Below are 27,904 nucleotides of genomic sequence, written 5' to 3' on the forward strand. Positions count from 1 at the left end.
GTCGTCTTCAACAATTTTGCTTTAATGCGATAATCGGAAGTAAATAATAACATATAGGAGCAGATTAGTGCACGAGCCGCGGAAAATAAAGAAACAGCACATGCAAGCATATGGCGCTCCCCAAAATCTGGGCACCGGCAAGGGCTGATTACGCTATTCAATCAACGCATCAGCAACACTCCTGGATGCCTTTTTTCAAGTCGATGAATCATTCAGAAAGACAAAAAGGGAAAAAACAGTAAAACACCGACAAAATCCACACAGAAAACGAATGCACTCGAAGAAAATGGAGGAGTGCTTTCATATTTTACGTGTGTAGGAGGTGGCATCTGAAGGAGGAGCCCTAAGTGATTAGTGGGCTCATGTCAGGCCCATACGAATGTCACTTTAAAACGAAGCCCAATACAATTAAGAACATTTAAAATGGGGGAGTTTCAGCGTTTTAAAATGATATATACTTGCGTAGGAGGCGGCATCTGAAGGAGGAGCCCTAAGTGATTAGTGGGCTTATGTCAGGCCCATACGAATGTCACTTGAAAACGAGGCCCAATACGCTTATGAACATTTATCACAAGTAAAGTGAGTGGTTTATCCAAATTCCGAATACGAAAATGACACATATCAAGATCTTAACATGAAAGTGAACGGATAAGATCGAATTCCGAATTTATACCACATCTTAGTTATCAAACTTTTTGCAACCATTCGAGACCCGAGAGCAGTAGCAAATTTCTTGACACCACGGTTGAATTAGCTACATAAAAAATAGATGAAGCTAAGCCAGTGTGAATTAAAACAAAACTTTTGAGAATAAACAATTAATTTAATGTATGAGCTCTCTATTTTGTTTTGTTCCGGACGTTCCGCTCGGAATTAGATGGCCTCACTTTTGGAACGATGATAAGATACGAATTTCGATCCATGTTTCTTTCTGCCTTTGGGTTCTCCAAGGCCCACTATCTCAGCACGCACGCAGCCACGCCTTTCATTTTGTTCGTCTCTTCTTTTTCTGCCCCAAATTTTACGTTTCACCTATTCTGAAATTCTCGTCACGTAGTTTTTCACGCATTAGTCAGCATCCGAATTATATCCAGGAAAGAAATTCAAGTCGACACCAAGATCACTTTTTTAAGCGAATTTTGAAACGGGTCTCAGCTACATAACACTGAAGCGTCATGCTTCATATCGATGTGAAGGAATTTCAAGAGAAGTTTTCTGCTCGCTTCAGACCGTGGCATCGTTCGTGGGAATTTTGGATTCGAGTCGCTGATATCTATACTGGTTACAAGGTGTGTAGTACATGCGTACTTTGTTTGAATGTTAAAGGAAATATTGAATTGAAAGAACACAATGTCTACACGTTTAGGTGTTTCAACTTCGAGTAAATTTCGAGAAAAATGCAGAGAGACGGGAGGCTTTGTGGGAGAAGCAACACGAGTTAGCTGCTGACAAGATATATAACATGTGCGCTGAGCTTGGCGGGTTTTTTCTCAAGGTATTTTTAGTACTGATCTTGTGGTTATTTACGTCAAATCCCAAAGGTTCTGTTCTTTTAAGTTGATTCCTTAGTGGGTTCTTGATTATCATTCGAATTCATAGAGTTCATGGGAACTAACATAATTTTCATAAGAACTATAAATGGAGATAAGCCCTCTCATTTTTCTATCTCTATTGCTCCTAACTCGTGTTCCTCCTACCGTTTCGGTACTTGTACTTGATTATTATAATGAAGACTGGATTTCCACTCTTATGGAATTCTCATTGTTTAAATATTTGGCATCTTGGCTGTGAACCAGTTTTGGACTAACTATTTTTATGGAGGTAGAATTTATTTAGTTTTTGGGTGAATTAGGTTGCACAAATAATTGGTAAGCCTGACTTGGCACCAGCTGCTTGGGTGAGAAGGTTAGTCACACTGTGTGATCAGGCTCCTGCAACACAATACAATGTGGTCAAGGCTGTGCTTGAGGAGGAGTTGGGCCAAGGCATGGATGAACTGTTTGAAAGATTTGATGTTAACCCCCTCGGTTCCGCATCAATTGCACAGGTACTTTTCTGTGAGGACTTTGGTTGAAGATAGATTCTATTTGCTCAGCCTTTGTGAATTTGTATTCAATCCAAAGCACATATAATAGGAAAGCCTTAACTAATACCGTCTTTTTTCTTGGCCATTCAGATCCATTCCATCCGTAGCATTAAATCTCGCAAATAAAATTCATGGTCTCATGAAAAGTTGCAGAAACAAGTGCTTTCCACGTTTTCTTATTCTTAAGATTGTCATTTCAGGCTTTTATGCAGTCAATTCCACCTTTTCACCTTTACTTGATGCTAAGTCTAGCTTATCCTGAACATGATGGAGATTTGGAATAAAAGGTCTCAGGTTCAACATGAACTTTTTTCAGAAATTCTAGAGAATTATGCCGTGTCTAAGAGAATTTTTGGTGTTGGTTGGATACCTTTCTGGTACTTCCAGAAAACATTTCTGGATATGTGTTTAGACATCAGTGTGGTTTCAGTTGTTGAATTGGAACATATAGATTATAGTATAATTGTGCTTTCTGAAGAAGTTCATGTTTCATTGGAGATCTGATATTTTGTCGGAATGCATTATTTTAAAATTACTTGATTATTTTTAAATTTAAAAGAACGGTGTGTTGATTAGAAAATATACTACAATCGACTTGTTTTAGATGTTGTGCAAATGTTCAATTCAGAGACATCCCTTAGGATTTTACTGTTTACTAATGTTATTTTCACCCCTTTCTAGTTATTTTGACATTTTATGGATGGGTATTGTTGCTTAACACTAATACTGTGCTCCACTTGTTCATTTATCCTCTAGGTTCACCGAGCACGGCTCAAAGGTGAAAAGAGTGATATTGTTGTGAAGGTAAGAGCAATTTTCTGTTTTCTTGCGGTCTTGATGTGTGTGTAAAGTTATAATAATCTCATCACATAGGTGCAACATCCAGGCGTTCATAGTTTGATGATGACTGATATTCGCAACATGCAAGCTTTTGCACTGTACTTGCAAAAGACAGATATAAAGTTCGATTTTTATTCCGTAACCAAGGAAATGGAGAAACAGGTATCTTGTCTTACTTTTCTGCTAATATACCTTTTGCTGGATAACCTTTTTGACTCTTTTTTTCTATCAGTTCAATTAATTTTTTGATGTTCTTTGTTTTTGTCATATTTATTTGAGACAATCATATTCAGAAAACTGGACAAGAAAAGAGACTGAGTTACAGTATATCTATAATATTCTTTGTTGGTTCTTTCGCATCTTCAGATATTTCATTTCTTCCCATCTTTTAGATCTGTACGGGGCCATTGGTGAAAATAAACTGCGTTGAATTGTCTTGCAGTTGATGTTCAGAACCAATTCTTGTGATTTTTTACCCGAACTACACTAACACAGCATTTTATAATAATTTTCTGAGGATTACTTTCCTCTAAGTATCCATATAACTTGCTTTTTATAATTGACAGTGGCTCCTCGTATGCTGCCTGCTGTCATTCTAATCCATATTTTGGTTTTCCTTTTTCTTTCTGCGGTTCCCAATTTGTTATCAATTTTGTTGCTAGAGTTTTATGGGTGACCTGTTTCACTTCTTTTCCAGTTTGCAACTTCGCTCTCTGAATCTGCTTTCTATATCTTGAGTGTCTGAATCCTAGATTAAAAAGTGTAGTTCTGATATGCAGCAATTGCTAACTTGGACATCGTTTTCTTTCTAAATAAAACTAGTTATATCTGTTGTGTTATTTTTTATGTTGTTGACTAATGCTGGCTTTCATTTTTGCATTTGTTTTTCAGATTGGATATGAGTTCAACTTTTTGAGGGAAGCTGATGCTATGGATAGAATTCGGTGTTTCCTTTATGAAAATAACAAGAAGTCCCCTGTTCAAGTCCCACGTGTCATTCGAGGCTTGGTCACGAGGTATACTTCAGATTGTTGCTTTCTGTAAATGTGCAGTAATAAAGTAAACCGAAAATAATCAAGCCCTCTTACAATTCAAGGCTAACTGAATCTAAAACACTAAAAATTGTTTACATCCCTAATAGATGAACCCATAGCCTTCATTTATGATTCATCATTCTTAATTTGGATTTTGGGCATAACATTATTTTTTTCTACCGTCGCCCAATATTTAAAATGTCAAACAGTTCAAATTTCTTCTCAGGCGATGATCATGACCCAGAAATTTCCTAATAATCAAAAGAATAATCCGATACTGATGTATACAGAGTACTAACTTGTCTACTCCTCTTCGTAGGCGTGTTTTAGTGATGGAATACATCGATGGAATCCCAATCATGAAGCTTGGTGATGAGATAGCAAAAAGAGGCCTAAATCCTTCTGGTAAGGTGGCAGCAGCAGCAAAGCAGTAAGCCCCTACATCATCCTAGAGAGTATGATATCCTTTGTTAATCATTTATGTTTTTTCTCAAAGAAAAAACCACAGCTGAGCAGTGGGATTAAGACAGGCCCTTACCTCTTTCTCTCTCGCTCGGTTTATACTGATTACTGCTCACATTGTGTGTGGGTTTCAATTAATCATGTATGTCTCCGGATATCAAAAGTTAATATATCTTATTCTTATCAAATTAAAGGTATTTTAGCAAATAAAAGAAGTATAAGATATCAAAACCTAATATAATAAATATCTAATGTTTCCCTACTTTTTTCACCTTGTCTTTCCGATTTAGGAATTGGTAATATTATTTGTTATCTTCACATTGAGTGATCTTAAAATGCAGGAACATCCTTAAAAGTTTGACACTTATTTATGGACAGATGATATTGGGGAGTGGTTTCTTTCACGCAGATCCTCACCCTGGGAATATATTGATTTGTAGAGGTTCTGAGGCAAGTGTCATTACAATATCGTCTATTATGATATCTTGCATAGCTTCTCCAGTTAGTTTCCTCATCTTAGCTCTTTAATTAATTGATGGTTTGTGCCTTGCAAATCAGGTTGCTTTGCTTGATTATGGACAAGTGAAGGATCTTCCTGATGCATTGAGGCTAGGATATGCTAGATTGGTGCTAGCAATAGCAGATAACGATCCTACTGGGGCATCAGAGAGCTACAGGTGCTGCTTTGTGTTTTTAGATGCATCTATCATGATTTTTACGCAGATTCTTAAGTTAATATGACATTCAAAAGTGGTGTGCGACAGGGTTATGAGCTTAAGCTGTGCCATGAAGAACATGCATACTCAACAGCTAGAAAGATACAAAAAAATAAAGAAAAGAAAAGAAAGCAAATCGTAGTTTATACGCTCTCCTGAGGTTTTTTAATGTCAAAAACCACCTTTAACGATTTGGCGCATCCTATTGTCCCCAGTCCTCTCAGTCAAGTTACAGTCCTAACTGTATTATCTGTGTCTTGGGAGTTTGTTTGGATGTGGGTATGTGGGTTATGTCTAAATATAACTCAAACCTTTAACAAAGTAGACATGGTAATATATCGATCCTTTTTTGCTCGATTATTTTATCTGCTGCAAAAGACAATAATTTGATAATGCTGTCTGAGTATACACATTCGTATTTATCTCATATATTTAGAACAAATGGACACATTTGGCATGCTATTTGAAGAAAAAATACCAGACAGCGCATCAAATTATCTTTCCTCATGAGTGTTTCTTCCTCACATTTATGAGAATCACAACAGAATCTTTTTGGGATAGAACTGTGATTTTGATTGTAGGTCAATTAAATATTAAATTTTTGACATATTTTTGGGAAATAGCTAGAGTTGTTCTGTCCTGAAGAGCACTAATGTACCTTAATAGCATACCCTTGGTACTGTCAGTATTTAAGGTTGGACGCATGATATCAGTAAAATAGTACCTGTGTTAATGTGAGAAAGATTGTCCCCTTATATTTAAAGTCAAAATAAGATTGTCCCCTTATATTTAAAGTCAAAATCTTTTGGCATATTTAATGTGCTGTTCCGACATTAGGGAGCTTGGCATAAACACCTTGAGCAAATGTCCGGATGAGCAAAAGGAATTGCTTAGGTTGGCCCAAACAATGTTTGACACAAAGCTACCACCTGGTGTGACAGTGCTACAACCTTTCTCGGAAGGATCTTCGATAAAAAAAATCGCCGTTCAGGTATGATTTTTAATCTTTAGGGGCTCCAGTACTGAATCTTACAACCATCTCAACCCAAAAAGTGCCTTTTTCCCATAAAAGATCTTATTTCTAATTTCCTGCATTACCTGAGGTGAATCTTCAACATTTAGTAAATTGTGGAACTTATTATTGCATAAAATCTATTTGCTTTTATGTTTTTTTCTTCAAACCTTATATTTTAGATATACACATTACAATCATCAAGTTCTTTAGGTAAAGACATTTCTTTTTGGTCAAGGGAATGTTGTTGTGCTGAAGTGAAACCAAAACTATATTGAAGTTTGCAATATGTAAGCGCTAGTCTTGGAACTGGAATAAATTTTTGATTCCGTATACTGGTTTTTTGTCAAATATCTCCTCTAACTTTATCAAATAGTGTGGCATTTGATACTGTTTAATGCTGTGAAAAGTAAGTGATTCGTTCAGGACTAATTTCCTCTGTGTTGTGGTGGGTGATGTTTAGAGTTTCCCAGGAGAACTATTCTCTGTTCTTCGTACAGTGCATTTACTAAGAGGGCTTAGTGTTGGGCTCGGAATAAACTATTCATGTGCCGAGCAGTGGAGACCCATTGCTGAAGAAGCTCTTTGCCGTGCTGGGAGGCAAAAAGGTGATATTTTTAAAATCCTACGTATATTTGTACGTGAGTCTATGTGCTACGCGTGAGATATTTTAGTTTTTCTTGCATACTGAGCTGAAGCTTATCATATAATATCTTATAGTCTTCTGGAAATATGTCTGCTAAAGAAAATTTAAATTTATTGCCGATATGTTACAGTTAAAGATCACAAAGGATCCGAGAAACGTGGCCTTTTCAGAAGCATTTTTGGGAGGTAACAAATATACGAGACATTGAATTAACCATTGCAATTTATCTGGTGTTCTACCATTCTGTACAGACGGGGCCTAATTTTTTTTTTTTTTTTTGTGTATTCATCTGTAAAAAACTATGGACGTCGTTCCCTTTTTTTAATGGTTTTTCAAGAAACATCCTATATAGACGGGGCCCGATATTTATTTTGTTTGTTTATTCATCTGTGAAAAACTATGGACTTCGCCCCCTTTTTTAATGTTTTTTCAAGAAAATTGTTAGTTTTAGAGATACAGTGAGTAATTTCGTCGCCAAATCAAATTTCGTCGCCAAATCAAACTTTACATTGTTGGGGCCAAATTCCTAAGTTGCTATCTCTAAAAAAAAGTACTGTATAAACTTTTTTTCAGAGTTGGTAAACACTGAGCGTATGTAAAAAAGTATGAGAAGTAAGGGGATTGATTTATTTGGATGTGTTAAAAAAAGTGTGTTTGGTATTTGGGGAAAAAGAATGGGATTCATTATTTTTTATATTATAATAATAAAAAAATTCATCAACAAAATATATGTTTATGATGGCCAACCGTTTGCCAATAAAATATGCTATGCCGAATATGATACCAAATGAACAATCCAATATGAAAAATCCAGAAGGGCATCGTCATTTATATACACTTATTATTAATTTCATATAAAAATTAAATTTACTGTATCAGGAAAATCTTTTAACCTCCCCAAATATTTATGTACTTATTTTTAACTTCTATTTCTACCATATTTTCGACAAGAGGTCGCTTTCTTAATTAAATAATAATAATTAATTGTTCATGCTAGCTAGATGTGGTAAGCCTCCTACATTGGAAGACGATGACCAACGAACAAGATTCCAAAGACATACTTGTGAGTACTAAAACAATGGAGCAAATTATTAAATATAGAAAACCCGGATTCAATACAATTGATCAATGCTTATTATTTTGTGAATTTTCATCCTGGCAGGAGACAATCATTAAAACCGTGTTATTCCCTCGAAGCTTTGGATTCATGTTTAGCGACAAAAAACTTTGTAATTCGCTTCGAACAAGAAAATCACGTCCCCTTTTTTTCCATATAAGCTGCTTTCTTTGGTTAAGTGGTTCTTTCAAGAGCCTTGCTAGAGATCAAGCACTAGAGAATATATATAAAGAGTGGGTTTTCCTTAGTTAAATGGCTTACATTTTCTTGCCTGATCAAGACTATTCATGTGATGATCGAAGAAATTATGCTGCTGCATTGCCAGTTTTGGACAATGCGGATGCTGAAGCCTGGCTTCCTAGTTTGTACGACGAGAGCAATGATTTCAAGAGGCTGAAAAGGACAGCAAGTTTAGGCAATTTCGCTGACAGCAGCTCTAGCAGCATTTGCAGCAATGGGAGTATTCCTCGTACTAATAGCGTGAGTAGTCTGAGCAGCATGCCAAGGCCTCACTTCCGAGATCATATAAAGATGTACAATCAACGATTCCTTGTGGCTGAGGCGGTGGAGGAAGCGGCAGCAGCCATTGGCAATGCTGAGGATGGAGGAGCCGTGGAAGGAGAGGGCAATGGTGATGGTATGAAGCTGCTCCAGCAGCTCATTTCTTGTGCTGAGGCTGTTGCTTGCCGTGACAAATCGCACGCCTCATTTTTGCTATCCGAACTTCGGGTTAATGCATTGGTATTCGGTACTTCTTTCCAACGCGTGGCGTCCTGTTTTGTGCAGGGGCTTGCCGATAGACTGGCTCTGGTTCAACCCCTTGGCACCGTGGGCTTTGTTGTTCCAAAAATGAACGTCACAGATGCTTTATCAGACAAAAAGGAAGAGGCGTTGCGCCTAGTTTATGAGAATCTGCCGTATTTTCAGTTCGGTCACTTTATCGCGAATGCCTCGATTGTGGAAGCCTTTGAGGGAGAGAGTTTAGTTCATGTGGTGGACTTGGGGATGTCACTTGGTCTACCACATGGTTACCAATGGCATGGCTTGATTCAGAGCCTTGCCAACCGCTCTGGCCCACCGCCTCGGCTCCGGATCACTGGAGTCGGACTATGTGTTGACAAGTTTCGAGCCATCGGAGACCAGCTCGAGACATATGCACAGAGCCTAGGGCTAAATTTGAACTTCTCCATCGTGGAGAGCACCTTGGAGAACCTAGATCCAAAAGACATTGTGGTGTATCCGGGCGAGGTTCTTGTGGTGAACAGTGTCTTCAAGCTGCACTCGGTGGTTAAAGAGAGCCGTGGCGCGTTGAACTCGGTTCTAAAAAATATCCACGTGCTGTCGCCAAAGGTACTAGTACTAGTCGAGCAGGACTCGAGCCACAATGGACCATTCTTTTTGGGCAGATTTATGGAGGCACTACACTATTACTCAGCTATATTCGACTCCCTCGATGCCATGCTACCAAAATATGACACTAAACGAGCCAAAATGGAGCAATTTTACTTCGCTGACGAAATCAATAATATCGTGAGCTGTGAAGGGCTTGCTAGGGTCGAGAGGCACGAGAGAGTTGACCAATGGCGCCGGAGGATGAGCCGGGCCGGATTCCAGCCGTACCCTTCGAAAATGCTGTCACAAGCCAAGCAATGGCTAAATAACATCAATATTTCTGATGGTTACACCATTGTGGAGGAAAAGGGTTCCCTAGTGCTTGGTTGGAAATCTAAGCCTATTGTGGCTGCTTCTTGCTGGAAATGCTGAGTAACAGTTTCGACCGATTCTATGCTCCGAGCTGATACATTTTCTGTATATTAATTATTGTTGGATCATAAAATATACACTTGGTGTCTACTTTATGATCCAATAACAATTAATTCAGACAATGAATATCATCACTCTCTAGTTAGCATAGAATCATCACCCCATTTCCTTTTTTTATCTGCAAAAGTGGGATTGAGAGTGATCTCACATAAAATAAAACAATGATCTAAATATATATGCGACTAAAACTGTCTTAAAAGTTTAGAAATTCCTAAAAACAAGACAAAATCCTGAATTGAGAATGACATCCTTATAAAAAATTTGGAATTGGTTTGGCGTGCATAGAAAGTGTGGTTGTGGTTAGAAACAAGAATATTCACATTCTTTCATTCTTTGTCTAACTTTTAGGCCGATTGTTTCATGGCCTTATGGAGGAGGTATAATGTTTCCCTGTTAATTTACTTTTCTATCATTTTATCTTCTTTCGACTTACACTATTACTTTTACAAATGTATCTGTACAATGTTTTGACCATACTGTTAATTAAACTTAATTTACGTATGTTGACCGATTTGTTAAAATGAAATCAAACTAAATTTATATTCATAGCTCTCCTAATTTAACTAAACTAATGCATATTGATTTTTAAAAAAGATAGACGATCCGGAAGAGGGAGAAAAATTCCTCTAATCTAGCTGAATACCATTTCAAAAACCAAAAATTACATAACCCCCTAAGTATATATAAATTATATTCAAGTGGAAACCAAGATGTGTGTAGGATCGATTGAAAACTAGCCAACCCCTGTCGAAAGTCGAAACCCGCTGTCTGGTCTTGGGTATTAATGTGAAACAAGGTGAAAAGTTTTGGGCTGAAAGCTTCGAATACTCGAAAACGGGAAGTTGGTGTGAGTGTGACTCGGGAACAGAACTCGTTTGACATGGATTGTGTAGCCATGGTCTGCGGAGGAGCTGCTGCAACTCCCTATGTTTCATCTCTACTTACCTCACCAACCGCAAGACACGTACGCGTATCCTGCGCATCAACCCACCTGCAAACCGCCCACCTCGCAGTGTTCCGACCAAAATCCCATCTTTTCGCCTGTTTCTCGTCTTGTCACTATGCATCCAAGAAATCCAATAAAACCCGTGTCTTTCTTCCTCACTTGGTGGCTTCGTTGGTATGTGTACGCTTCAATGTTCTTGAATTTGCTTTGTTCAATTTCTTGGGAGTTTTTACCTCTTTCTTTTTTTGGGGTTTTTCTTCATTGTTTCTGTACAGGAAGTGGAGGAGACTTATATAATGATTAAGCCGGATGGGGTTCAAAGAGGGCTTGTAAGATTTCTATCTTTTGCAAAAGTCTGAAATGTTTAAGCTTTATTTGCGTTTTTGAAATTTTGATTGGGTTTGGTGTTTTGTGGATTTTATTCGAAAAAGTGATATGTTTGAGGTGGTTTTTGTTTTGTGTCTTCGATTTCTTTTTCCTTTTCCTTTAATGTTGAACTCTTTAACATTACGTGCATCGATGTTGTTGAATTAGTCACAAAGTTTGTTTATTTATTGAAATTTATTTGCGAGCGATTATTGTGAAGTGAGGTTTCATTTCGACTTCTGTAGGTTGGAGAGATAATTTCCAGGTTTGAGAGGAAGGGTTTTCAGTTAACTGGATTGAAGCTCTTTCAGTGTCCCAAAGAATTGGCACAGGTCTGTTTTATGAACTTTAGTTCAATGTTGCTAGTTGTACAGTCAGTCAGGCTTAACTTGAGGTTCAACACCTCGTGTTTTGGGAAAACATATATTTTGAAAATTATGCATTATGATTGAAATATTTTCTTTGAGTGTGCAACTACTTCCACCCGGTTTGCTGTCCATGCTTCATAATGCAAACTTACTTGAAACAAGTATTGTATCAGTTTCCAACATATTTGTGTATGTGATTTGGTGGGCTTCGTAGTCTTGGAGAAGTGACTAATTGGTTGTGCCTTTTCTGCGTATTTTAATATCGGTGATTAGGAACATTACAAGGATCTACAGTCGAAGCCATTTTTCCCAAAACTTATCGACTACATTACTTCTGGTCCTGTTGTTTGTATGGTATGATTTGTCTCATTCATGATCTTTAAACTTGTACTTTTGTAAAGTAATATACTTCCTTTGCGGGTATTTGACTGTTGTGGCTTGAACAATTTTGGCCAGGCATGGGAAGGAGTTGGTGTTGTTGCATCAGCCCGAAAGTTAATTGGTGCGACAAATCCTCTTAATGCTGAACCAGGCACAATTAGAGGAGACCTAGCAGTTCAAACTGGAAGGTAACTCTGTGAAATAGAATTCCTTTGGCAATAGACAAGAGTCTTGTTTTCTTTTTCTATCTTTTAGCTATTGAACTGTTGATTAATGAATTGGCAGGAATGTGGTTCATGGAAGTGACAGTCCCGAGAACGGAAAACGCGAAATAGGTAAATCTACCCACTCCGTTCACTTTATCTCAATGTGATTATTCAAGTCCTTGTTTTGCTGAAGGTTTGAATGTGAAAACTTGATCTTTCAATGTAACTTTTTGCTGAAATTTCTTAGTAGAAAGTGGTTGTAATGTCATCTATATCCAACCTATGTGTTATACACATGTAGAATTGTGGATCTTGAACTCAGTTACTTCCGATTGTGAGGAAGATGCAATTATCATTAGTTATTTTCTAGTTCTTATAGTTGTTTTATCATGAGTTTCTCATCTTAAATTCTTGGTTAGTTGGTACCAGCTTAATTTTTACTTTAATTTCAACGTAAATAATTATTATCAAACTTGTATGCTGTTATCAGTAGTTTGTGTGTTTTACCTCTCTCTTTAGTTTTGAATTAAACAGAAGTGGAATCTATATATGGTTTTACCGCTTATCATTTATCCACCGTTGTCTATCATGAATGTTGAATTACGAAGGCTGTTAGTTTGTATTTTGATTAATATTCATATGGCAAATGGATTGTTTGTGGCAGAAACTCATCATGTGAGATTCTGAGCAATACCAAATGTCAGTGGAAAAGTTAAATGAGTTCTAAGTTGTCGAAATAAACAATGTGCATTATCGGTCATATGTCGATATTCATATTGATGAATGAGGCTTAACAGGAGGAGCTAGAATCTCCCTATGAATCAACCTGAATGAAGTGGAAAGGATCCATTCTTCATTGCATAAGAATAAATATATGTAATTTCAAGTAATGATTTAAATAGTTGAATTTTAGGCTGCTCAGACAAACTGGCAGGTTTGCCTATGGCATGAAATCTTACATCTAATGTTTGTGTTGCAAAAACCCTTTTGTATCTAGAACCTATGGCCACTATTTTCATGTGGGATTTCTCTTCTGCAGCTCTTTGGTTCAAAGAAGGAGAGCTATGCGAATGGACACCGGGTCAAGAGCCGTGGCTGAAGGAATAGTTTTCTTGCTATACCGAGGATTATTTACTTCTACTCATCATGAACTTCACGGAACTTTCTAAATTCCAACACAATTTATCATGTGAGTGAATTTTTTTTGTTTTTGTAATTCTCACAACTGCACTTAAACTTCACAATTATTCAATTTTATCCATGATTGTCAAGCCAAGTTTTGTTGAAATTATTGGATCATTCTTTTGTCAATTTGTTGGATTATATCTTTCCTATTTCAAATCACCGTTTCTCGATCGAGCAACTACTATCTATGTGCAAACCTTTGTAGCTGATGATCAAGAAGTCACGATCTCAAGCGAGAAATGAGAAATAATTACCGGTGTACAAAAATAATTTATATATTATAAATAGAAAAATAACAGTGATAAATCCATGCCCCAGGCATATACAGGTCAATTTGGGTAGAAATGTGGAGAGTGGACAACTCCTGTAAAAAAAAAAGAAGAATTATTTAATTAATTAATCTCTGGTAGTCAAAAAAATAAATAAATAAATACTTCCATGTCTAGTCAAAAATAATATGCTGTTCCAAAAAGGAGCATACGAAGTTTCCTAATCATCATTTTCAATAATAAATACAAATGAAACACCTCCTCGATTGTATCGACTTTTGTATCATTAATCATTTTACGAGAAATTGACCTTCAGTCGTCGTTTTTTTTATGTTCAGTCTCTGAGTACTTTTTTAATACCACATTTCCACATGAAGTGTACCACATTTCCACATGAAGTGTACCACAATTTGTATGACATAGTGCCACAATTTTGTGGATAGGGAGTGAACCCAAAAAAATGTTTTGATTGGATATTTTTCACCAACTTCCCCATCATTTTATACCATAAAATAATAATTAATTAAAATTATAAAATATCTTTTTATTTATTTATTTATTTTTGCAAATGCTCCATCGTATAGCAACGTCTTCATCATACGTACAAAAGTTTCTCTAAATATTAGAGTAAATATTAAAACATCTGAAATACGAAGTCAAATCACAAAATAATAATAATAATAATAATAATAAAAGAAAAGAAAATGGAGAGTCAATTTGATTGGTTCATTTGACTTGGTCAATCTTCCTCATAATAACTAAAGAAAAAGGTTTATTTTTTAAAATGGTCGCACTTGAAAATTTCAATGCCGGAACTATTCCTCTTCTTGGGGACTTTCCCATGTTGATTGATAGAGACACGAATATTCTATTTTTCATCCAATAATATATATGAATTTTCTTACTCTTGTTTGCAATAATAGCTTCTGGTTTTAAAAATCGGTTAAATTTATATTTATTAATTATAAAAAAGTTTCGCAAAAATCCGAAGCGGATAGTGTTTAAAAATATAGTGAAAAGTTGAAAATAAAGATGTAGGAATAGGTCTCTTGTGAGACGGTCTCACGAATCTTTATCTGTGAGACGGGTCAACCCTACAGATATTCACAATAAAAGTAATACTCTTAGCATAAAAAGTAATATTTTTTCATGGATGATCCAAATAAGATATCCCTCTCACAAAATACGACCCATGAGACCGTCTCACACAAGTTTTTGTCAAGATCGAGATCGTTAAATTCAAATGGTGACGTTTAATGTTATACTAAACATAGTTATCCATTTCCAGATATTTATAAAAAAAACATACGATTACTAACAATTAACGTCACCGGATTGATCCAATCGTTCAAACTTAGGCATTACAAAACTAATAAATAAGAAAAACCAGGTGACGTCACTGTGCATGCCAAACAAATAATAAACCATGGTTGTCTGCTGAAACTGAAATAGTTCTCATTCAAGAAAATATTGTTATTGTCGTTATGATTTTTAAACCTTAGTCCCTATCAGCAAACAATAACAGTGTTTACGAAAAACTTTCTTGATTTTTTTCTGCGTCGTTTGCTAGCAGTGTGATCATCTACTAGCATACGAAGTTTCGATGGATTTTTTTTTCATGAAATTTGCTCGTTTCGAGCAGCTACCTTTGTCTGCTTTCATGCTGCTGATTTGAGAGTAGATACCTGGTGATTCGTTTTTTTTTCCAGAATTCTGGTCTACTCGACATCGGATTCGAAGTCGTCGGTTTATGGGTTGGGAAACATTGCGAACAATAATGGCGAACGATGCAGAAAAGAGCACAGGTCTATCACAGAAGATGAAGGTGAGAATTATCTCTACTATGATCCTAGAGAGAATAAAAATATTGATTTGTATGTCTTTTGACTTTTATGAATCAGGGAACTAAGGAAGAAGACATGAGAAAATCGTTATTCGGTTTCGTTTCGAAATCGCCAACAGAAAATGCCAGACCGAGCAGTATGGTTATTAAGGTAAGACCTCTGCAGAAAGAATTATGATTTTTCAGGGAAAAATGTCTGATCATTCACCAATTGAAATACATGAATTCACCCCTTTTTATCTACTGGTTCTATCAGAATTAATCATTCATCTATTTTTTTTTATTGAAATGAAACAGAAGAAACATGGAGTTATTCCGGCGCATATAGTTGCAGAAGCCATTTCAACACTCCATGGTCTGGATCTCAGATGGTCAGGACCGATAACTCCAGCAGAAATGCAGTATGTGGAACAATATGTTATCGCGAAATATCCTGAGTATTCGAATGCCCTCGTAGAAGGTGGAGAAAAAACCGATCTTTATGATCTCTGTGTCAAAGAAAATCTCACCGAATCCCAACCCGTTGACAAGCGAAAATCGCCTAGAGGGTTTGTTTCCCGAGATTCATTTACGCATTCCTTTAATGGAAGCAGCCTCACCGATCTTGAAAACACGCAGCTGGAGCCATCAAGATTGCTTAGCATCCTCACCAAGAAATCATCATTCCTCGGGAGCTTCATTTCAATCCCTGAAATTCAAGCACGAAACAAGGTTCTTAAACATTGCGGATTACCGGATGATGAATATCTAGTTCTCTTCACGCAAAACTACAAGGATGCGATGATGTTGGTTGGAGAAAGTTACCCGTTCTTCAAGGGGAACTTTTATCTCACTGTTATTGGAGAAGAAGCCGATAGTGTAAGGGAATTCGCAAGCTACAAGGAATCAAGAGTAATCTTGGCACCAGAAACTTGGTTGAATTTGAGGATAAAGGGATCACAGCTGAGCCATTACTTCCGAAGGAAATGTAAAAGCACACCTAAGGGACTTTTTTCTTACCCAGCTGAAGTGAATGGGGCCCGATATTCGATGCATTGGATTTCAGAAGCGCATCGTAACTCGTGGCACGTCTTGTTGGATGCTACGGAAATGCCGGTGGGCGAAGAACATCTTAATCTCGCTCTCCATAGACCAGATTTTGTGCTGTGCAGCCTTGACAACGCGCATGCTAATTCTTCCAAGGTGACCTGTCTCTTGGTTAGGAGAAAATCTTTTGACATGTCGTCTTGTTCGTCCACTCAAATGCACGAGTGACAACGTCACATAATTAAGGTTGATAAACAACAAGTGCCAATGGATTCATGAATCGCCTGACCCGCGCAAGCTCCACTCATTGATCGGACTTATCATAGGACCAATGGAAAACAGCGGATGCAGCTACCTGATCAGCTAGCCCTTATCGTACAAGGCTGGCTAGATTCGTTTGAAGTACTCTCGTCCCTACAACATGTTAATATATATTTTGTTATTTACTCGAATAAAGGTTAAGTTTCACTGTTGTCTCGAAACTTTTCGTGCCATACACATTCATGTCACGAGAGGTTCAGTTTTTCTTGTTGAGAAAAATTGTGTGGCATTTCAATTCACGAAGATTAACATGGCAATTAGTGCTGATTTTCCACTTCTATCTGCATGGTATAAAGCTGAGAAATTCGATCTCATTCAAAAAAAGTTTGATATGCACAAACTCCGTAACTGTGTCCATCTTTGTGCTCACCGCTGTGGGTAGCGTACACATAGTGGATGTACGATTTTGATATATTTCATAATTGGAATATAAAAGTTTGATATGCACAAACTTTGTATTAATTGGCAAACAAATTTTGGAATATAAACATAATCTTTCAATATACAAACTTGTCAACTTGTTTTATTGTATATTTGTATAGTTATCCTATTCTCTTTTTCATGTGACTCGATATTGATATGATTAATTCACTCGATCGGAATATAAAAGAAGCGATATGAAATGAAGTAGAGAATAACGTTACTCGTATATTTATAATTTTTTTTGTAGAATTATAATTAGTAGAAATTAAATTTAATTTGATGCAAGATTAATTCAACTCAGATGTTAAAGAATCCATATAATTCAAGACAATAGATTCCATGTGCCAGCTCACCCCGTGCATATAATGTTTTAGGTATGTCCAAAATAATTATTCCATGCAATTGCAAATACGTTCCAAAATTATACATTATTATATTTTATAATTACATGGCGTGACATGATAAAAATCTATATTCAGAAACAAAAATAATAATTTATTTATAAAAACAAAGAATTTAATCAGGAAAAAGGGAAAAAAATTTATACTTCAAATTTGTTATTTCATCTATCCTTGAATATTTTGGAAGATTACATTCAAAATTTCTTGATCTTTTCAATTAAAATGTTATATAAAATTACAAATAGGTCTATGGAATTTATAACTAGAAAAACCTAAAAGCAGTGATCTCGATTTTGAAATTCATAGACCCAAAATCTTTTCTTTCACATGATATATATCTGATTATTAGCTAGTATTAAAGTAAATACAACTTATTTATTCACATCTCTAATTCAATAAGAAAATTTTATGTATATTAACATACATAACTTTATTTAATTAAATTAAATATAACAAGTATCGAAATTATTAAAAAATAATCAGCTAGATATTAATTAAATATGTGTTTAGGACCTTAAAAAACAACAGGCCTCTCCTACTAAATGTAGGGTGAAGTTTCGAGGATGGTTTCCAAAGCAGGCTGCCATGATCTTTGTCTCGAGAACCCGTCTTCCGCCGCCTTCGAACAAACCCTCATCGCGAAGTCTTCGACTCTCTTGGCTTCCAAACTACTAGGAAATAGACAGAATTCCGGGAAAATCTTGGAGAATTTTAGGGTTAACGCTACTTGTTTGAAGTTCTTGGATGCTTTGTAACCGAAGAACTTCATCTCGTCGAACGTCAAAACCGAGTATAACATCTCCATTGGGACGAGGAAATACAGCTCTCCTCCCTCGAGTTCTTCCTCCGCGCACATTCCTTGAATCCTTTGCCCGACTTTGAAGTGGTGAGATTCACACAGAAACTGGCCTGGATTTTGCAGCATGATCTCCGCTGCTACCACTGGTTTTCTTGAGTAAATCATCAACTTCCCATCAAGGGCTAGCACCTTAACTACACTACTACTAGAAGCCATTGATGGAGCACAAAGTGCTACATTACCCATGGTTTTGTGTGGTGTGATATGTTAGCTAGATAGACATGTGCTGCTCTATAAATAAAGTTTGGCTCCACAAAATACACTAGTTTGGAGTTTTAATAATTTATTTAATTTAACGCAGACTAAAATTTTTAAATCAGCATTGATTAACTTAATTATGTCTTTTTTTAAAAAAAATATTTATTTATTTCTCTAGATAAATAATTAACTGATCTTCTGATATCTGAATCGTCATGAGCTTTATTGATAAATGAGAACGTAGTTAGGTTAATATTCTTTTTCCCTAAATATTATAGATATAGAATATGTAAGCCATCTAATTCAGTTTAGATACCGTACGAGGTCTTATAATTTTAAACAAAATTTTCAAATTAAATTTGGTTTTTATGGAGATTGCAGTTTTTACTTAATCTTGAAAAACCACAAAATAATCTAAAAAAAATAATTAAACTATTTTATTGTCTTAATTTCACATATCTATACTATACTATATAATTAAACTCGAACATCTCATATTAACCGACTTTGATATGTCAACGTGACACCGAAGTTTTTTCACAGTTTTACACTTCATTATTTGTTGGTTAACTTTGCAGGTGTAAGTTTATTAGAAATTTTTATACATCAACATGTAAATATTATTCAAGTATATAATCATTAAAGAATTTCCATGGGATAACAACATTAATCAATGATACAATCAAATATACCCTTTCTAACCGGAATTATTATTAATTTAAGATCCAAGACAAACCACTACATAGCTGTCGTTCATTAATTGAGTTGGTGAAGGATCAATCGATCTCTAGGTATCATATATATATTACATACTTGCATGTAAATTTATTTATAGAATTGGAAACAAAGTTTCGACCGTCTCTTCATCGACAATGGTTTGAATAGTTCTATTCACTCTATCCTCGCCTTAACGCGATCAAGGTACGTCGAGTCAAAGCAACCCAACCGATTGCTCCTCTCGCGTATAAATTAATTTCGAACCAACTATTGATCACAGTTTGAAACTCGTGATTTTATACATAAACAAGTGAAGCATGGTTACTTTTATTTGATTTATTATTTGCTAAGCACATGGTAAGGCATGGAGCAAGGTAATGTGTGCATTTATCAAACCACCAAAACAATTATTGAAGATGGTATACATTAAAAATTCTAGTAATTTTCTATTTTGGTGCTCACCAAACTTTTATATTTTAACCTACATAGATAAATATCGTGCAAGAATTGAAGAAAATTATATTATGGTCTGGTGAGAAAGAGAATCTCAACGGGGGTTTTTGTTTCCAATATGACAACTTATCCTACGTACCTAATTTAGGTAGGAAGTATGTGTCACAATTTTGTATTTTCTTGATATCAATTTTATTTTTGGGAGTGTACGTACGTTATACTCGAAATGAACATAGTGGAGAGGGTGAAAGGTAGTGTTTTTCAGTTTGGAAATAAATCCTTAAAAGATAATGATATTCAAAATTTGAGAATGAAACCGAAAACTATTAATTTCTTGACAAATTAATATATGTAGGTATACACAAAAACTTATATAAGAGCGTGTCATGGGCCAATTTTGTGAGACAAATGTTCAATCTGACACAATTCATAAAAAAATATTATTTTTTATGTCAAAAATAATACTTTTAGTTGCATATATGAATCAGGTCGACCATTCTCGTCGATTTCTATTTTGTAATCAAATTTGAAGTGTATAACATAATTGTAACTTTTCGTGTCTGAAAGTATGCATAGATGGAATCCACCATTTTTTTTATTTACCAGTTAATCATAAAAAAAAAATAGATATCATATTATTGAGGTTTGGAATCACAGAAAAACTAAAGAGATATGTTAATTGATTGATTTGGTAAGCCTAATTATGCTTCTTGGACATTTTAAAATTCAAATATTGCCATATTGTGAGTTTTGAGTGCCTTTTTTAACTTAATTTTTATGGCTGATAGACTCCGAGGTATATGAAATGCATGGAGTAATACAAAAGCAATGATTTTGATTCTTTTGTTTTAATAATCTGCAACTTATTCAAGGTATAAGTGTTACTAAATTTTCCCCTAAAAAAAAGTGTTACTAAATTTGTTAATATTTATTCTTTACAACAAATAATTATTAGGAAATTTTTTTATCATATATATTTATTGTTTTGTGATTTTAGTTAGCTATGTTTTCAGATTTTAGTTTTAATATTTTTTCCGATTTTAGTATTTTTTGATGTGATAATGACATAACACCGATGTAATGCCCGAGATTTTAGTATTGTAATCAGACATTGATTAATTGACAGAATTGAGATTTCAGGAGCTAAAATAAGACGTGAAAGGAGAAGCCGGGAGTCGGTGTCTGATAAGCCAAGATGTTGGACAGAACATCTGGCGTCCGAGCAGTAGGAAAAGACCGCCCGAGCGCCAATGCATCACAAGATTTAAATTTGGACAGAAAGTCTGGCGCCCGAGCGGTAGTTTTTGACCGCTCGAGCGTCAATGTTGAACAAGAGGAATACGTGGACAGAAGGTTCGGCGCCTGAGCGGTAGTTTGTGACCGCCCGAGCGCCAATGTTCAATAAGAATATGTCTCGGACAGAGCATCCCGCGCCTGAGCAGTAAATTGCAACCGCCCGAGCGCCGACTGAAATGTGTGAAAATAAGCCACGTTTCTCTAGCATGCAACTTGTGATATATATATGTTTCATGCCTTCAGCAAGAATCAGAAAAGAAGAAATCGAGAAAGGAAGTGAGAAAAGTCCGTATAAAATCCTTACGCCTTTTATCTTATATATTTGTGATTTGTGCAAGATCCGGCCGTCAGAATTTCAATCCGACTTCAGTATCGTGTTTCTATCGACGAAAGCTTCAACTAAACGTAAGTTTTATTGAATTTTGATACGGTTTGAAATTATGGTATGGTCAGAATCGGATAGGATTGATATATGATGTTCTTGAGATGTTAGACATCATAGAATCGAAGTCATATTGAAAAACAGATTGATTACGGATCTGTTATAATTTTTCAGATTATATTGATTGGTATTGGACAGATTTGGATTATGGTTGGATTACAGATTGTATTGGATATTGATTATAGATTGTAACTATTATCTGTTGATGTTGTATTAACGGGGATATCGAGATTGTCCCGTTATGCCGTTGATTTTGAAGTAAATCCAGATTGATCAGATTGGTATTGATTTGAACAGTATATTGATATGAGATTAATTGATATTGTCCATTGCCAGATCGTGTATTGGCAGACTTTGACTTCCAGACGGGAACGTCGTCAGAACAGCAACAAAAGAAAGGTATAAGTCAATGTGGTATTGGGAGATCGACACAAGTAGGATATACTTGTGTTTCCCTAAATCACATACTATTTGTTATTATTTGCATTGATTTGATTTGATATGCTTGTTCTATTGATGTATAGAGAGCATGTGTTAGACGAATATTAGACGAGTGATCTTGTGACAGAAGTACTTGATAGCGGCGGGATCGCCACGGGCACATTGCACGATGTCACAAGATAGTGCATTGGCGATAGTGTCACAGTCTGTGACGGATAGGTCAATACACTGGATGTTTGGTTATATCGACGTGGATAGAATCGGAGTTTCTTCTATTACTGTTGGTCGATATAGGAATACCAACGTCTGGAAACCGGGATCCCTAGACTAGGATTGAGTCTAGTCTGAGTCGTGGAGTCACGAGTATGATTGATAGTTTGATATTAATTATGTTTCAGATTTTGATATATATCTGATATCTGCTTCATGCTTTATATTAAGTATATGGTTTTATGTTTCGTTGATTTATACTGGGATTTATTCTCACGGGAATTATCCGGCTGTTGTCGTGTTTGTATGTGTGTATGACAACAGGTGGGACAGGTTCAAGGTCGAGGAGATGAAGAGAGAGATCGTGATTAGAGTGGAGACTACGGACTTGATCTGAGATATGGTTGAACACTTGATATTTAGTAGTTGAACCTTAGTTTGTAAATGATTGTATATAGTACAAGACGTGTACTTTACTTTTATACTGATATGTATAGTAGAGTGATTCCATTATGTTCCGCATTTTGATATTATATTTAAAAAAAAAATTTAGATGCTATTTATTATAATTGATTAATTAATCCCAATGACGATTAAGAACATGATTAGCGTCCGGGTCCCCACAACCGATGTGATACTGACGTAGTGTCACATCGACTTCATCCTAACACAAATAAATAAAATTGTCAAAAATTAAAAAAATATAGACTTAAATTAAAATTTGACAACAGAAAGACCAAAATTGCAAAAATAATAAATATATATGAGACGGAAAATGCAATTTAGTTAATATTTTAACATTTAAAACTTAGCTTTATTTCATATTAATCCAAAATATAAACGTGAAATCCAACGCAGTAACTCGAAAGGCCAAAAGCAAGATTATGATTTCCATCCATTGTAATAATATGTTTAGTTGCTTAGGGCCCCATGACAGACAATCAACCATGCCATGTGTTCTTTAACCTGGATTATTTTTTCCCCTCTTACCACATTGGTCATGCCTAAACTGAGATTAACTTTCCACTTCCCCGTATGATTTAATTATACAACATTTCTCAAGGAATCATTCATATACAACTATTGCCTCAGTAGCTGGTAGAAGAAACAGAACCAGTTTCAATGAATTAGTGGTCCTCACGCATGGTTCAAAGTACAGCTACAAATAAAGTGCACAAATCCAGTAGAACAAAGACGAGATTGTAGAATGGTAAGATTGGTTACATAGTTTCAAAAGAGCAAAGAACAGTCGTAATCAACTTTCACCAAGAATATTAAAATATAAGTATGAACAATGATTGCATGGAAATGAAATGTAACATACTCAGGGCAGTTCCAATCGCCTTTTCTCATTTCAAATCTATATCATGAGAAACATGCTTTGGTCCCTTCTCTTTGCATTGTAGGCATTGTGTATTTCTTGCAAAGTTCACAAAACTTCATCTGCAGTAAATTGATGGGAACTTATAACAGGAATGGAAGTTTTCTTAAAAAAGAATCCGCTAAGTATATTATTACAACCACAACTGATGACAATGATTCAAAATTGCCTAAAAGCTTAACAGGAGTGCTATAAGAGGTTTCCACTTGTTATTCGAGAAACTTATAGAATAATCATCCGAAATAAACATAAACAGAATGGGAAAAGAAATACTATCAATATATGATTACAATGATAAGAAGTGCGCAAATATACTAGAAACACAAGCAAAACTACAATCAAGGAATTGCCACTGTTGTGTCCATCAGTGCAAACACCACATCTTTAGTGTCCAAAAGCATTATAAAATTTTCATTAAACAGATGAGTTCTAAATTTCTTTCTCACTCATATGGACCACCAACTAGATGCCATTCTCTAGAAAGACTTTAGTCTGGCTGGCTCTTTTTCGGGGGGTTCCATGAAATTATTTTCTAGAAATATATATTTTGAAATTGAATGCCAGACTACAATATATGTTTGATTCTGTTATCGTATTTAACTATTATGCCGTGGCATTCATGTCATGGAATATCAATATTAGCAATGCAATTCTATATGTCTTGCAAAATTAGTGAAGTTGAATTTTATGGCCACATTGAATCGAAATCAGCTAATTGTCAAGAAAAGTGAGACGTCGAGCCATCATAGAAGTAGACAATAACAGATTCACTATACCATACGATTGGACAAAACTTTCGACAAAGCATGCAAGGAAACTGTTTATCGATGTTATGATACAAAAACACAAACCTTAGTTGTCAAAAGCGCAAAAGCGCGCACTTTAAGCGCGTAACACAGCGAACCACATTGTCAGCAGTTTATTGCACTATGAAGCGTTTCGGAGAAAAACGTACTTTTTCAAAAAAAATTCTGATAGAGGTGAAATTGCATTTTAAAGTGCGATTTCTCGTATGTCTATCATTAAAAAAAGCACAAAGAACCCCAACATTGCGTCGCCTTTTACCCCCATCGCCCCGCCCTTGTGTCGCCATTGGCCCTTTGCCCTCGCATTTTAATATTTGATGTTTGGAACAAACCTAATCGCCTGGTCTCATTTCAACATCTTGTGAGCTTCCTCTGTCAAATGAATTAAGAGTCTGTTTTTCCTGTCAGAGGAGTCACGACCACCAAATTTAGAATATCAGGGTTAATAGGGGGTCTCGCCAAGTTCAATCAAATCTAGCAGCAACTTTTTTGCAGATGCTTCAATAAGGTCTCTGCCTGGAGGATTCTTTTCTCCAGAAATAACAACTGGATCCAACGCATAAATATTAGCATAAGAACTATATCTACCGTATGTGGAACTGCTTCAGAGTCATCAAGCAAATATATATATGCTTGATTACATAATCCACGGAGATGGCAAGAACAGCATACCTGTCATGTCAGATGGTAAATCACCATTGCATATCCAATTTCTACATCAATCATCAACAAAATGAACATGGCGTGAAAGCTATACACACATCTCCTTCATCAGGTTCTAAATATTGTCGCAATCTCTTTCCTGAATTAACCAGACTTCCGGGAAACATTAGGACAACCCTTTTCAACGATTGTCTGAACATCTTTTGGCAACAATGACCTGCAATATCAAAATAGGTAGCTGAACTCCCATAAGTCAATTAAATTTTCTCAGCATCTAGTATAGCTCGCACTTTCTAAGACCACACCACACAGTATATTCTGATTACAAAAGGAATCCTCTACTATGAAAATGAATGACTAGCAAGTTCTTGGCATTTTTCCAGGCACATATCTTCCTAGTTTCCTTGAATTAAACATCATAAAACAGCACCCTGACCTTTCAAGAGATTGTATTTAGATATTTCATTCGTTCATATATTACATACTAAAACTAAACACCGACGTCCACTAGCTAAAAACCAGCAAAAGGAAATAACTAGAGGCTGGCGCAGACGCGGGGTTGTGACTTGTGTATAACCTTTCTAGATATGTACAAGTTTTATCTGAAAATACAATAAATTGCCCTCTCTACAAATCTTTGGGTCTAAACCGTACTTAATCATTAAATTAGCTGAATAAACATCAGACAGAGATATAATTCTTTATCGAGCAATATAAAGACTTTTGAGTGGCTTGAGCTCCAGAATATTGAAGAAAGTAGGAAGGAAAAAAGAAGCAGGAAAAGTGGAGAACAGGGTTTTCTTTTTTTGGGGATCCCTTATTTCTCATTTAGCACTAAAAAAGAACAAGACAAATGCAATACCCATACTTGAAAATATTATATCGGGCACGCGAAAAGCTCAAGCAAGCATTCCTGAGCAAGTTGATATCCGTGTAATCGACCACTCCTTGATCATTTCCACCATCACTCTCGAGGTGTCAGCTTCTGGATTGAGGTAGCCTTTGGCTTTTAATCGGTCGACAAACTTAAACCCATACAGGCCAGGGGTGAGTCGAAGGTAAATCAGCGGCGTAAGCAGAATCATTTTAACGGAGTCGAAATCTTTGATATTTGAGTGTTTGGTTTATTTGTATTCGTTTCCCCTTTCATCTCTCATAAGTTGTAGTTAATCATTTCCATTATATTGTCCATTTCACGTACAATTCATCTTGGTTTTCCTTCTTTAAATGGTATATTTCTGTTAATTTTGCGGCACTCGTCCAATAATCGAGAAAAGAGAAACTTTGATAATAATTGACCACAAGTGTCATTTGAATTTGCATGCCAACTAAAATAAACAATCTAATAAATGACGATAATAATTTAGAAACCAAATGGGAAAAGGAAGAGTGACTAAAGGTGAGGGCAAAAGGTGAGCAAGTAGGCGGCAGCAGTGCAAGTGGCGATGCTGGTGGGATCATCGTAAGCATAAGAGTAAGCCTTGGGGCATGCGGCCTTGAAAATCCTGGAATACGGGGTGGGCTTACAAGACTGCGGGCTCCCGAAGCTGCCTGTGCAGCAATACCTAGGCGAGTTGAAGGCGTAGCACGCGCTCTTGCACGCCACCACTCTTTTCTTGTTGTGGGACCGCACTTGAAGCCCCATCGGGCAAATCGTGTTCAGGTCGCTGATGCATCCTGCGTAGCTGCATTTCCCTGCAACATCCAAAGATGTAAACAAAAAGAACACACAATGAAATTGAAATGATTATTGAAAATTCAGACCTGATCCCCGGTGGGGCGTTAGAGAAATGGCAAGATTATAACCATCAACCAGGCTGACGTCATAGAAGTCCTGGTCTTTCCCGAGGGTGATCTCAGCGAGGGTCGCCGGTGGGGCCCCACCAAGCCCATTGCAGAACAGGGCTCCGCCGCAGTCACCGGTGGCGCAGCGGCCTCGGCCGGCGGAGTTGAAAGAACAGCCGTGGCGGCCCCACACGCGGCCGGACCATCCATCTGGGAGCTGGAGAGTGTAGGACTTGTCAGGCAGCAGCTTAAATCCACCTCCCTTCTCTAAAATTTGTTTTCCGGCAGTCGGTTGGATGCCCGGCCAGACAGGGTGGCTGCATTTGTTGTACAGAGTCATTGTTGTACCTGAAGCCTCCACTGCAGCAAATAAATAAATAAAATCAGAATAGTGAGAGAAAATAAAACATAAGAAATGGGAAATTCACCACTGAGTTTTCCAGACATGAACATGGACTTTATTCAGTATCTTTTGCAACACACAGAAAAGAAAACTTGGATGTATCAGAAGGAAATGTAGGTAGATACCCGAAACATCGAGAGTGAGGAGAGCGAGAAAAATCAAAGGAATGAGATATCTGAATGCATCCATGGCTGAGGAAGGTGGCTCTGCAAGCAACAAGAAAAATGGTGATAATGAAGTGAGACGACGTTTTCTATTTACCCAGAAAGGGAAAGAAGAAGGATAAGTTTTTCTAGTGGACGGAGGAACAATAAAGTTTGATATATAACAAACAAAGAAATAAGCAGACACCAATATACTATGAAGAGTGTTTTTCCTCTCAAAATAAAAAATAAAAAATAAAAATAAATAAATAAATATGTGATATAGTATTAATAAGAACAAGCCTATTACCATAAAAAAATAAAAAAAGCTTACTCAATTATTTATTTCGATTATGGAGTGCAAAAATAATATATCAAACATCACTAAATTTGTGTTGAATAGATCTCTGAATGTCAAAAGGTGCGGTGTATATGCATGAGAGATTGACTCAACTTTATATTTATCTTAAAAAATAATATTTTTGATAAGTTTGAATTGTATTTGAGATATGTCTCATAAATTTTTTTTGTGATTTATGATATATATTCGATGAATTAAAAAAAATTGAATTTAACTGGTAAAGTAATAGAAAATATTTTTAAAATTGATTAATTGTGTGAGCTTTGCGCTTGCT

At 36.1% G+C, this 27,904-nt stretch overlaps 6 protein-coding genes and 1 long non-coding RNA gene across 8 annotated transcripts; 4 read left to right on the forward strand and 3 right to left on the reverse strand.

Annotated features, from left to right (window-relative positions):
• Positions 1-716: 716 nt before the first annotated feature.
• Positions 717-7,196, forward strand: LOC140965629 (uncharacterized). 2 transcript variants are annotated; one of them, XM_073425749.1, is made up of 12 exons: positions 717-1,289; positions 1,404-1,495; positions 1,853-2,047; positions 2,843-2,890; positions 2,960-3,088; positions 3,818-3,942; positions 4,280-4,390; positions 4,764-4,872; positions 4,981-5,099; positions 5,976-6,129; positions 6,614-6,758; positions 6,927-7,196. In XM_073425749.1, exons 2-12 carry the CDS (start codon positions 1,463-1,465, stop codon positions 6,983-6,985), a joined length of 1,227 nt encoding a protein of 408 aa, XP_073281850.1. In that variant the 5' UTR covers positions 717-1,289; positions 1,404-1,462; the 3' UTR covers positions 6,986-7,196. The 2 variants fall into 2 exon arrangements, with proteins under 2 accessions (XP_073281850.1, XP_073281849.1); XM_073425748.1 differs by having other exon boundaries at positions 718-1,289; positions 1,367-1,495; positions 6,927-7,195.
• Positions 7,197-7,297: 101 nt separating this feature from the next.
• Positions 7,298-10,025, forward strand: LOC140965628 (GRAS family protein RAD1-like). Its single transcript, XM_073425747.1, has 2 exons — positions 7,298-7,859; positions 7,959-10,025. Exon 2 carries the CDS (start codon positions 8,166-8,168, stop codon positions 9,675-9,677), a length of 1,512 nt encoding a protein of 503 aa, XP_073281848.1. The 5' UTR covers positions 7,298-7,859; positions 7,959-8,165; the 3' UTR covers positions 9,678-10,025.
• Positions 10,026-10,461: 436 nt separating this feature from the next.
• On the forward strand, positions 10,462-13,343 carry LOC140965630 (nucleoside diphosphate kinase 2, chloroplastic). The gene is made up of 7 exons (XM_073425750.1): positions 10,462-10,857; positions 10,959-11,012; positions 11,295-11,381; positions 11,691-11,771; positions 11,874-11,986; positions 12,084-12,133; positions 13,044-13,343. The coding sequence occupies exons 1-7, from the start codon at positions 10,618-10,620 to the stop codon at positions 13,109-13,111; spliced, it is 693 nt and encodes a 230-aa protein (XP_073281851.1). The 5' UTR covers positions 10,462-10,617; the 3' UTR covers positions 13,112-13,343.
• A 1,419-nt stretch (positions 13,344-14,762) lies between these two features.
• On the forward strand, positions 14,763-16,870 carry LOC140965678 (uncharacterized). Its single transcript, XM_073425826.1, has 3 exons — positions 14,763-15,283; positions 15,360-15,452; positions 15,599-16,870. Exons 1-3 carry the CDS (start codon positions 15,209-15,211, stop codon positions 16,553-16,555), a joined length of 1,125 nt encoding a protein of 374 aa, XP_073281927.1. The 5' UTR covers positions 14,763-15,208; the 3' UTR covers positions 16,556-16,870.
• Positions 16,871-18,010: 1,140 nt separating this feature from the next.
• LOC140965641 (uncharacterized) lies at positions 18,011-18,517 on the reverse strand. Its single transcript, XM_073425776.1, has one exon. The coding sequence runs from the start codon at positions 18,515-18,517 to the stop codon at positions 18,011-18,013; it is 507 nt and encodes a 168-aa protein (XP_073281877.1).
• A 4,755-nt stretch (positions 18,518-23,272) lies between these two features.
• LOC140965675 (uncharacterized) lies at positions 23,273-26,039 on the reverse strand. The gene is made up of 4 exons (XR_012173128.1): positions 25,807-26,039; positions 24,948-25,155; positions 24,321-24,821; positions 23,273-23,531 (listed from the first exon to the last, which is right to left on the reverse strand). It is a non-coding gene; the product is annotated as an uncharacterized lncRNA (long non-coding RNA).
• A 163-nt stretch (positions 26,040-26,202) lies between these two features.
• On the reverse strand, positions 26,203-27,454 carry LOC140965665 (thaumatin-like protein). The gene is made up of 3 exons (XM_073425810.1): positions 27,252-27,454; positions 26,703-27,083; positions 26,203-26,633 (listed from the first exon to the last, which is right to left on the reverse strand). The coding sequence occupies exons 1-3, from the start codon at positions 27,313-27,315 to the stop codon at positions 26,332-26,334; spliced, it is 747 nt and encodes a 248-aa protein (XP_073281911.1). The 5' UTR covers positions 27,316-27,454; the 3' UTR covers positions 26,203-26,331.
• Between the last annotated feature and the right edge of the window lie 450 nt (positions 27,455-27,904).

This window comes from Primulina huaijiensis, unplaced genomic scaffold (genome assembly GCF_012295235.1).
Source record: "Primulina huaijiensis isolate GDHJ02 unplaced genomic scaffold, ASM1229523v2 scaffold11459, whole genome shotgun sequence".
NCBI classification, from domain to species: Eukaryota; Viridiplantae; Streptophyta; class Magnoliopsida; order Lamiales; family Gesneriaceae; genus Primulina; species Primulina huaijiensis.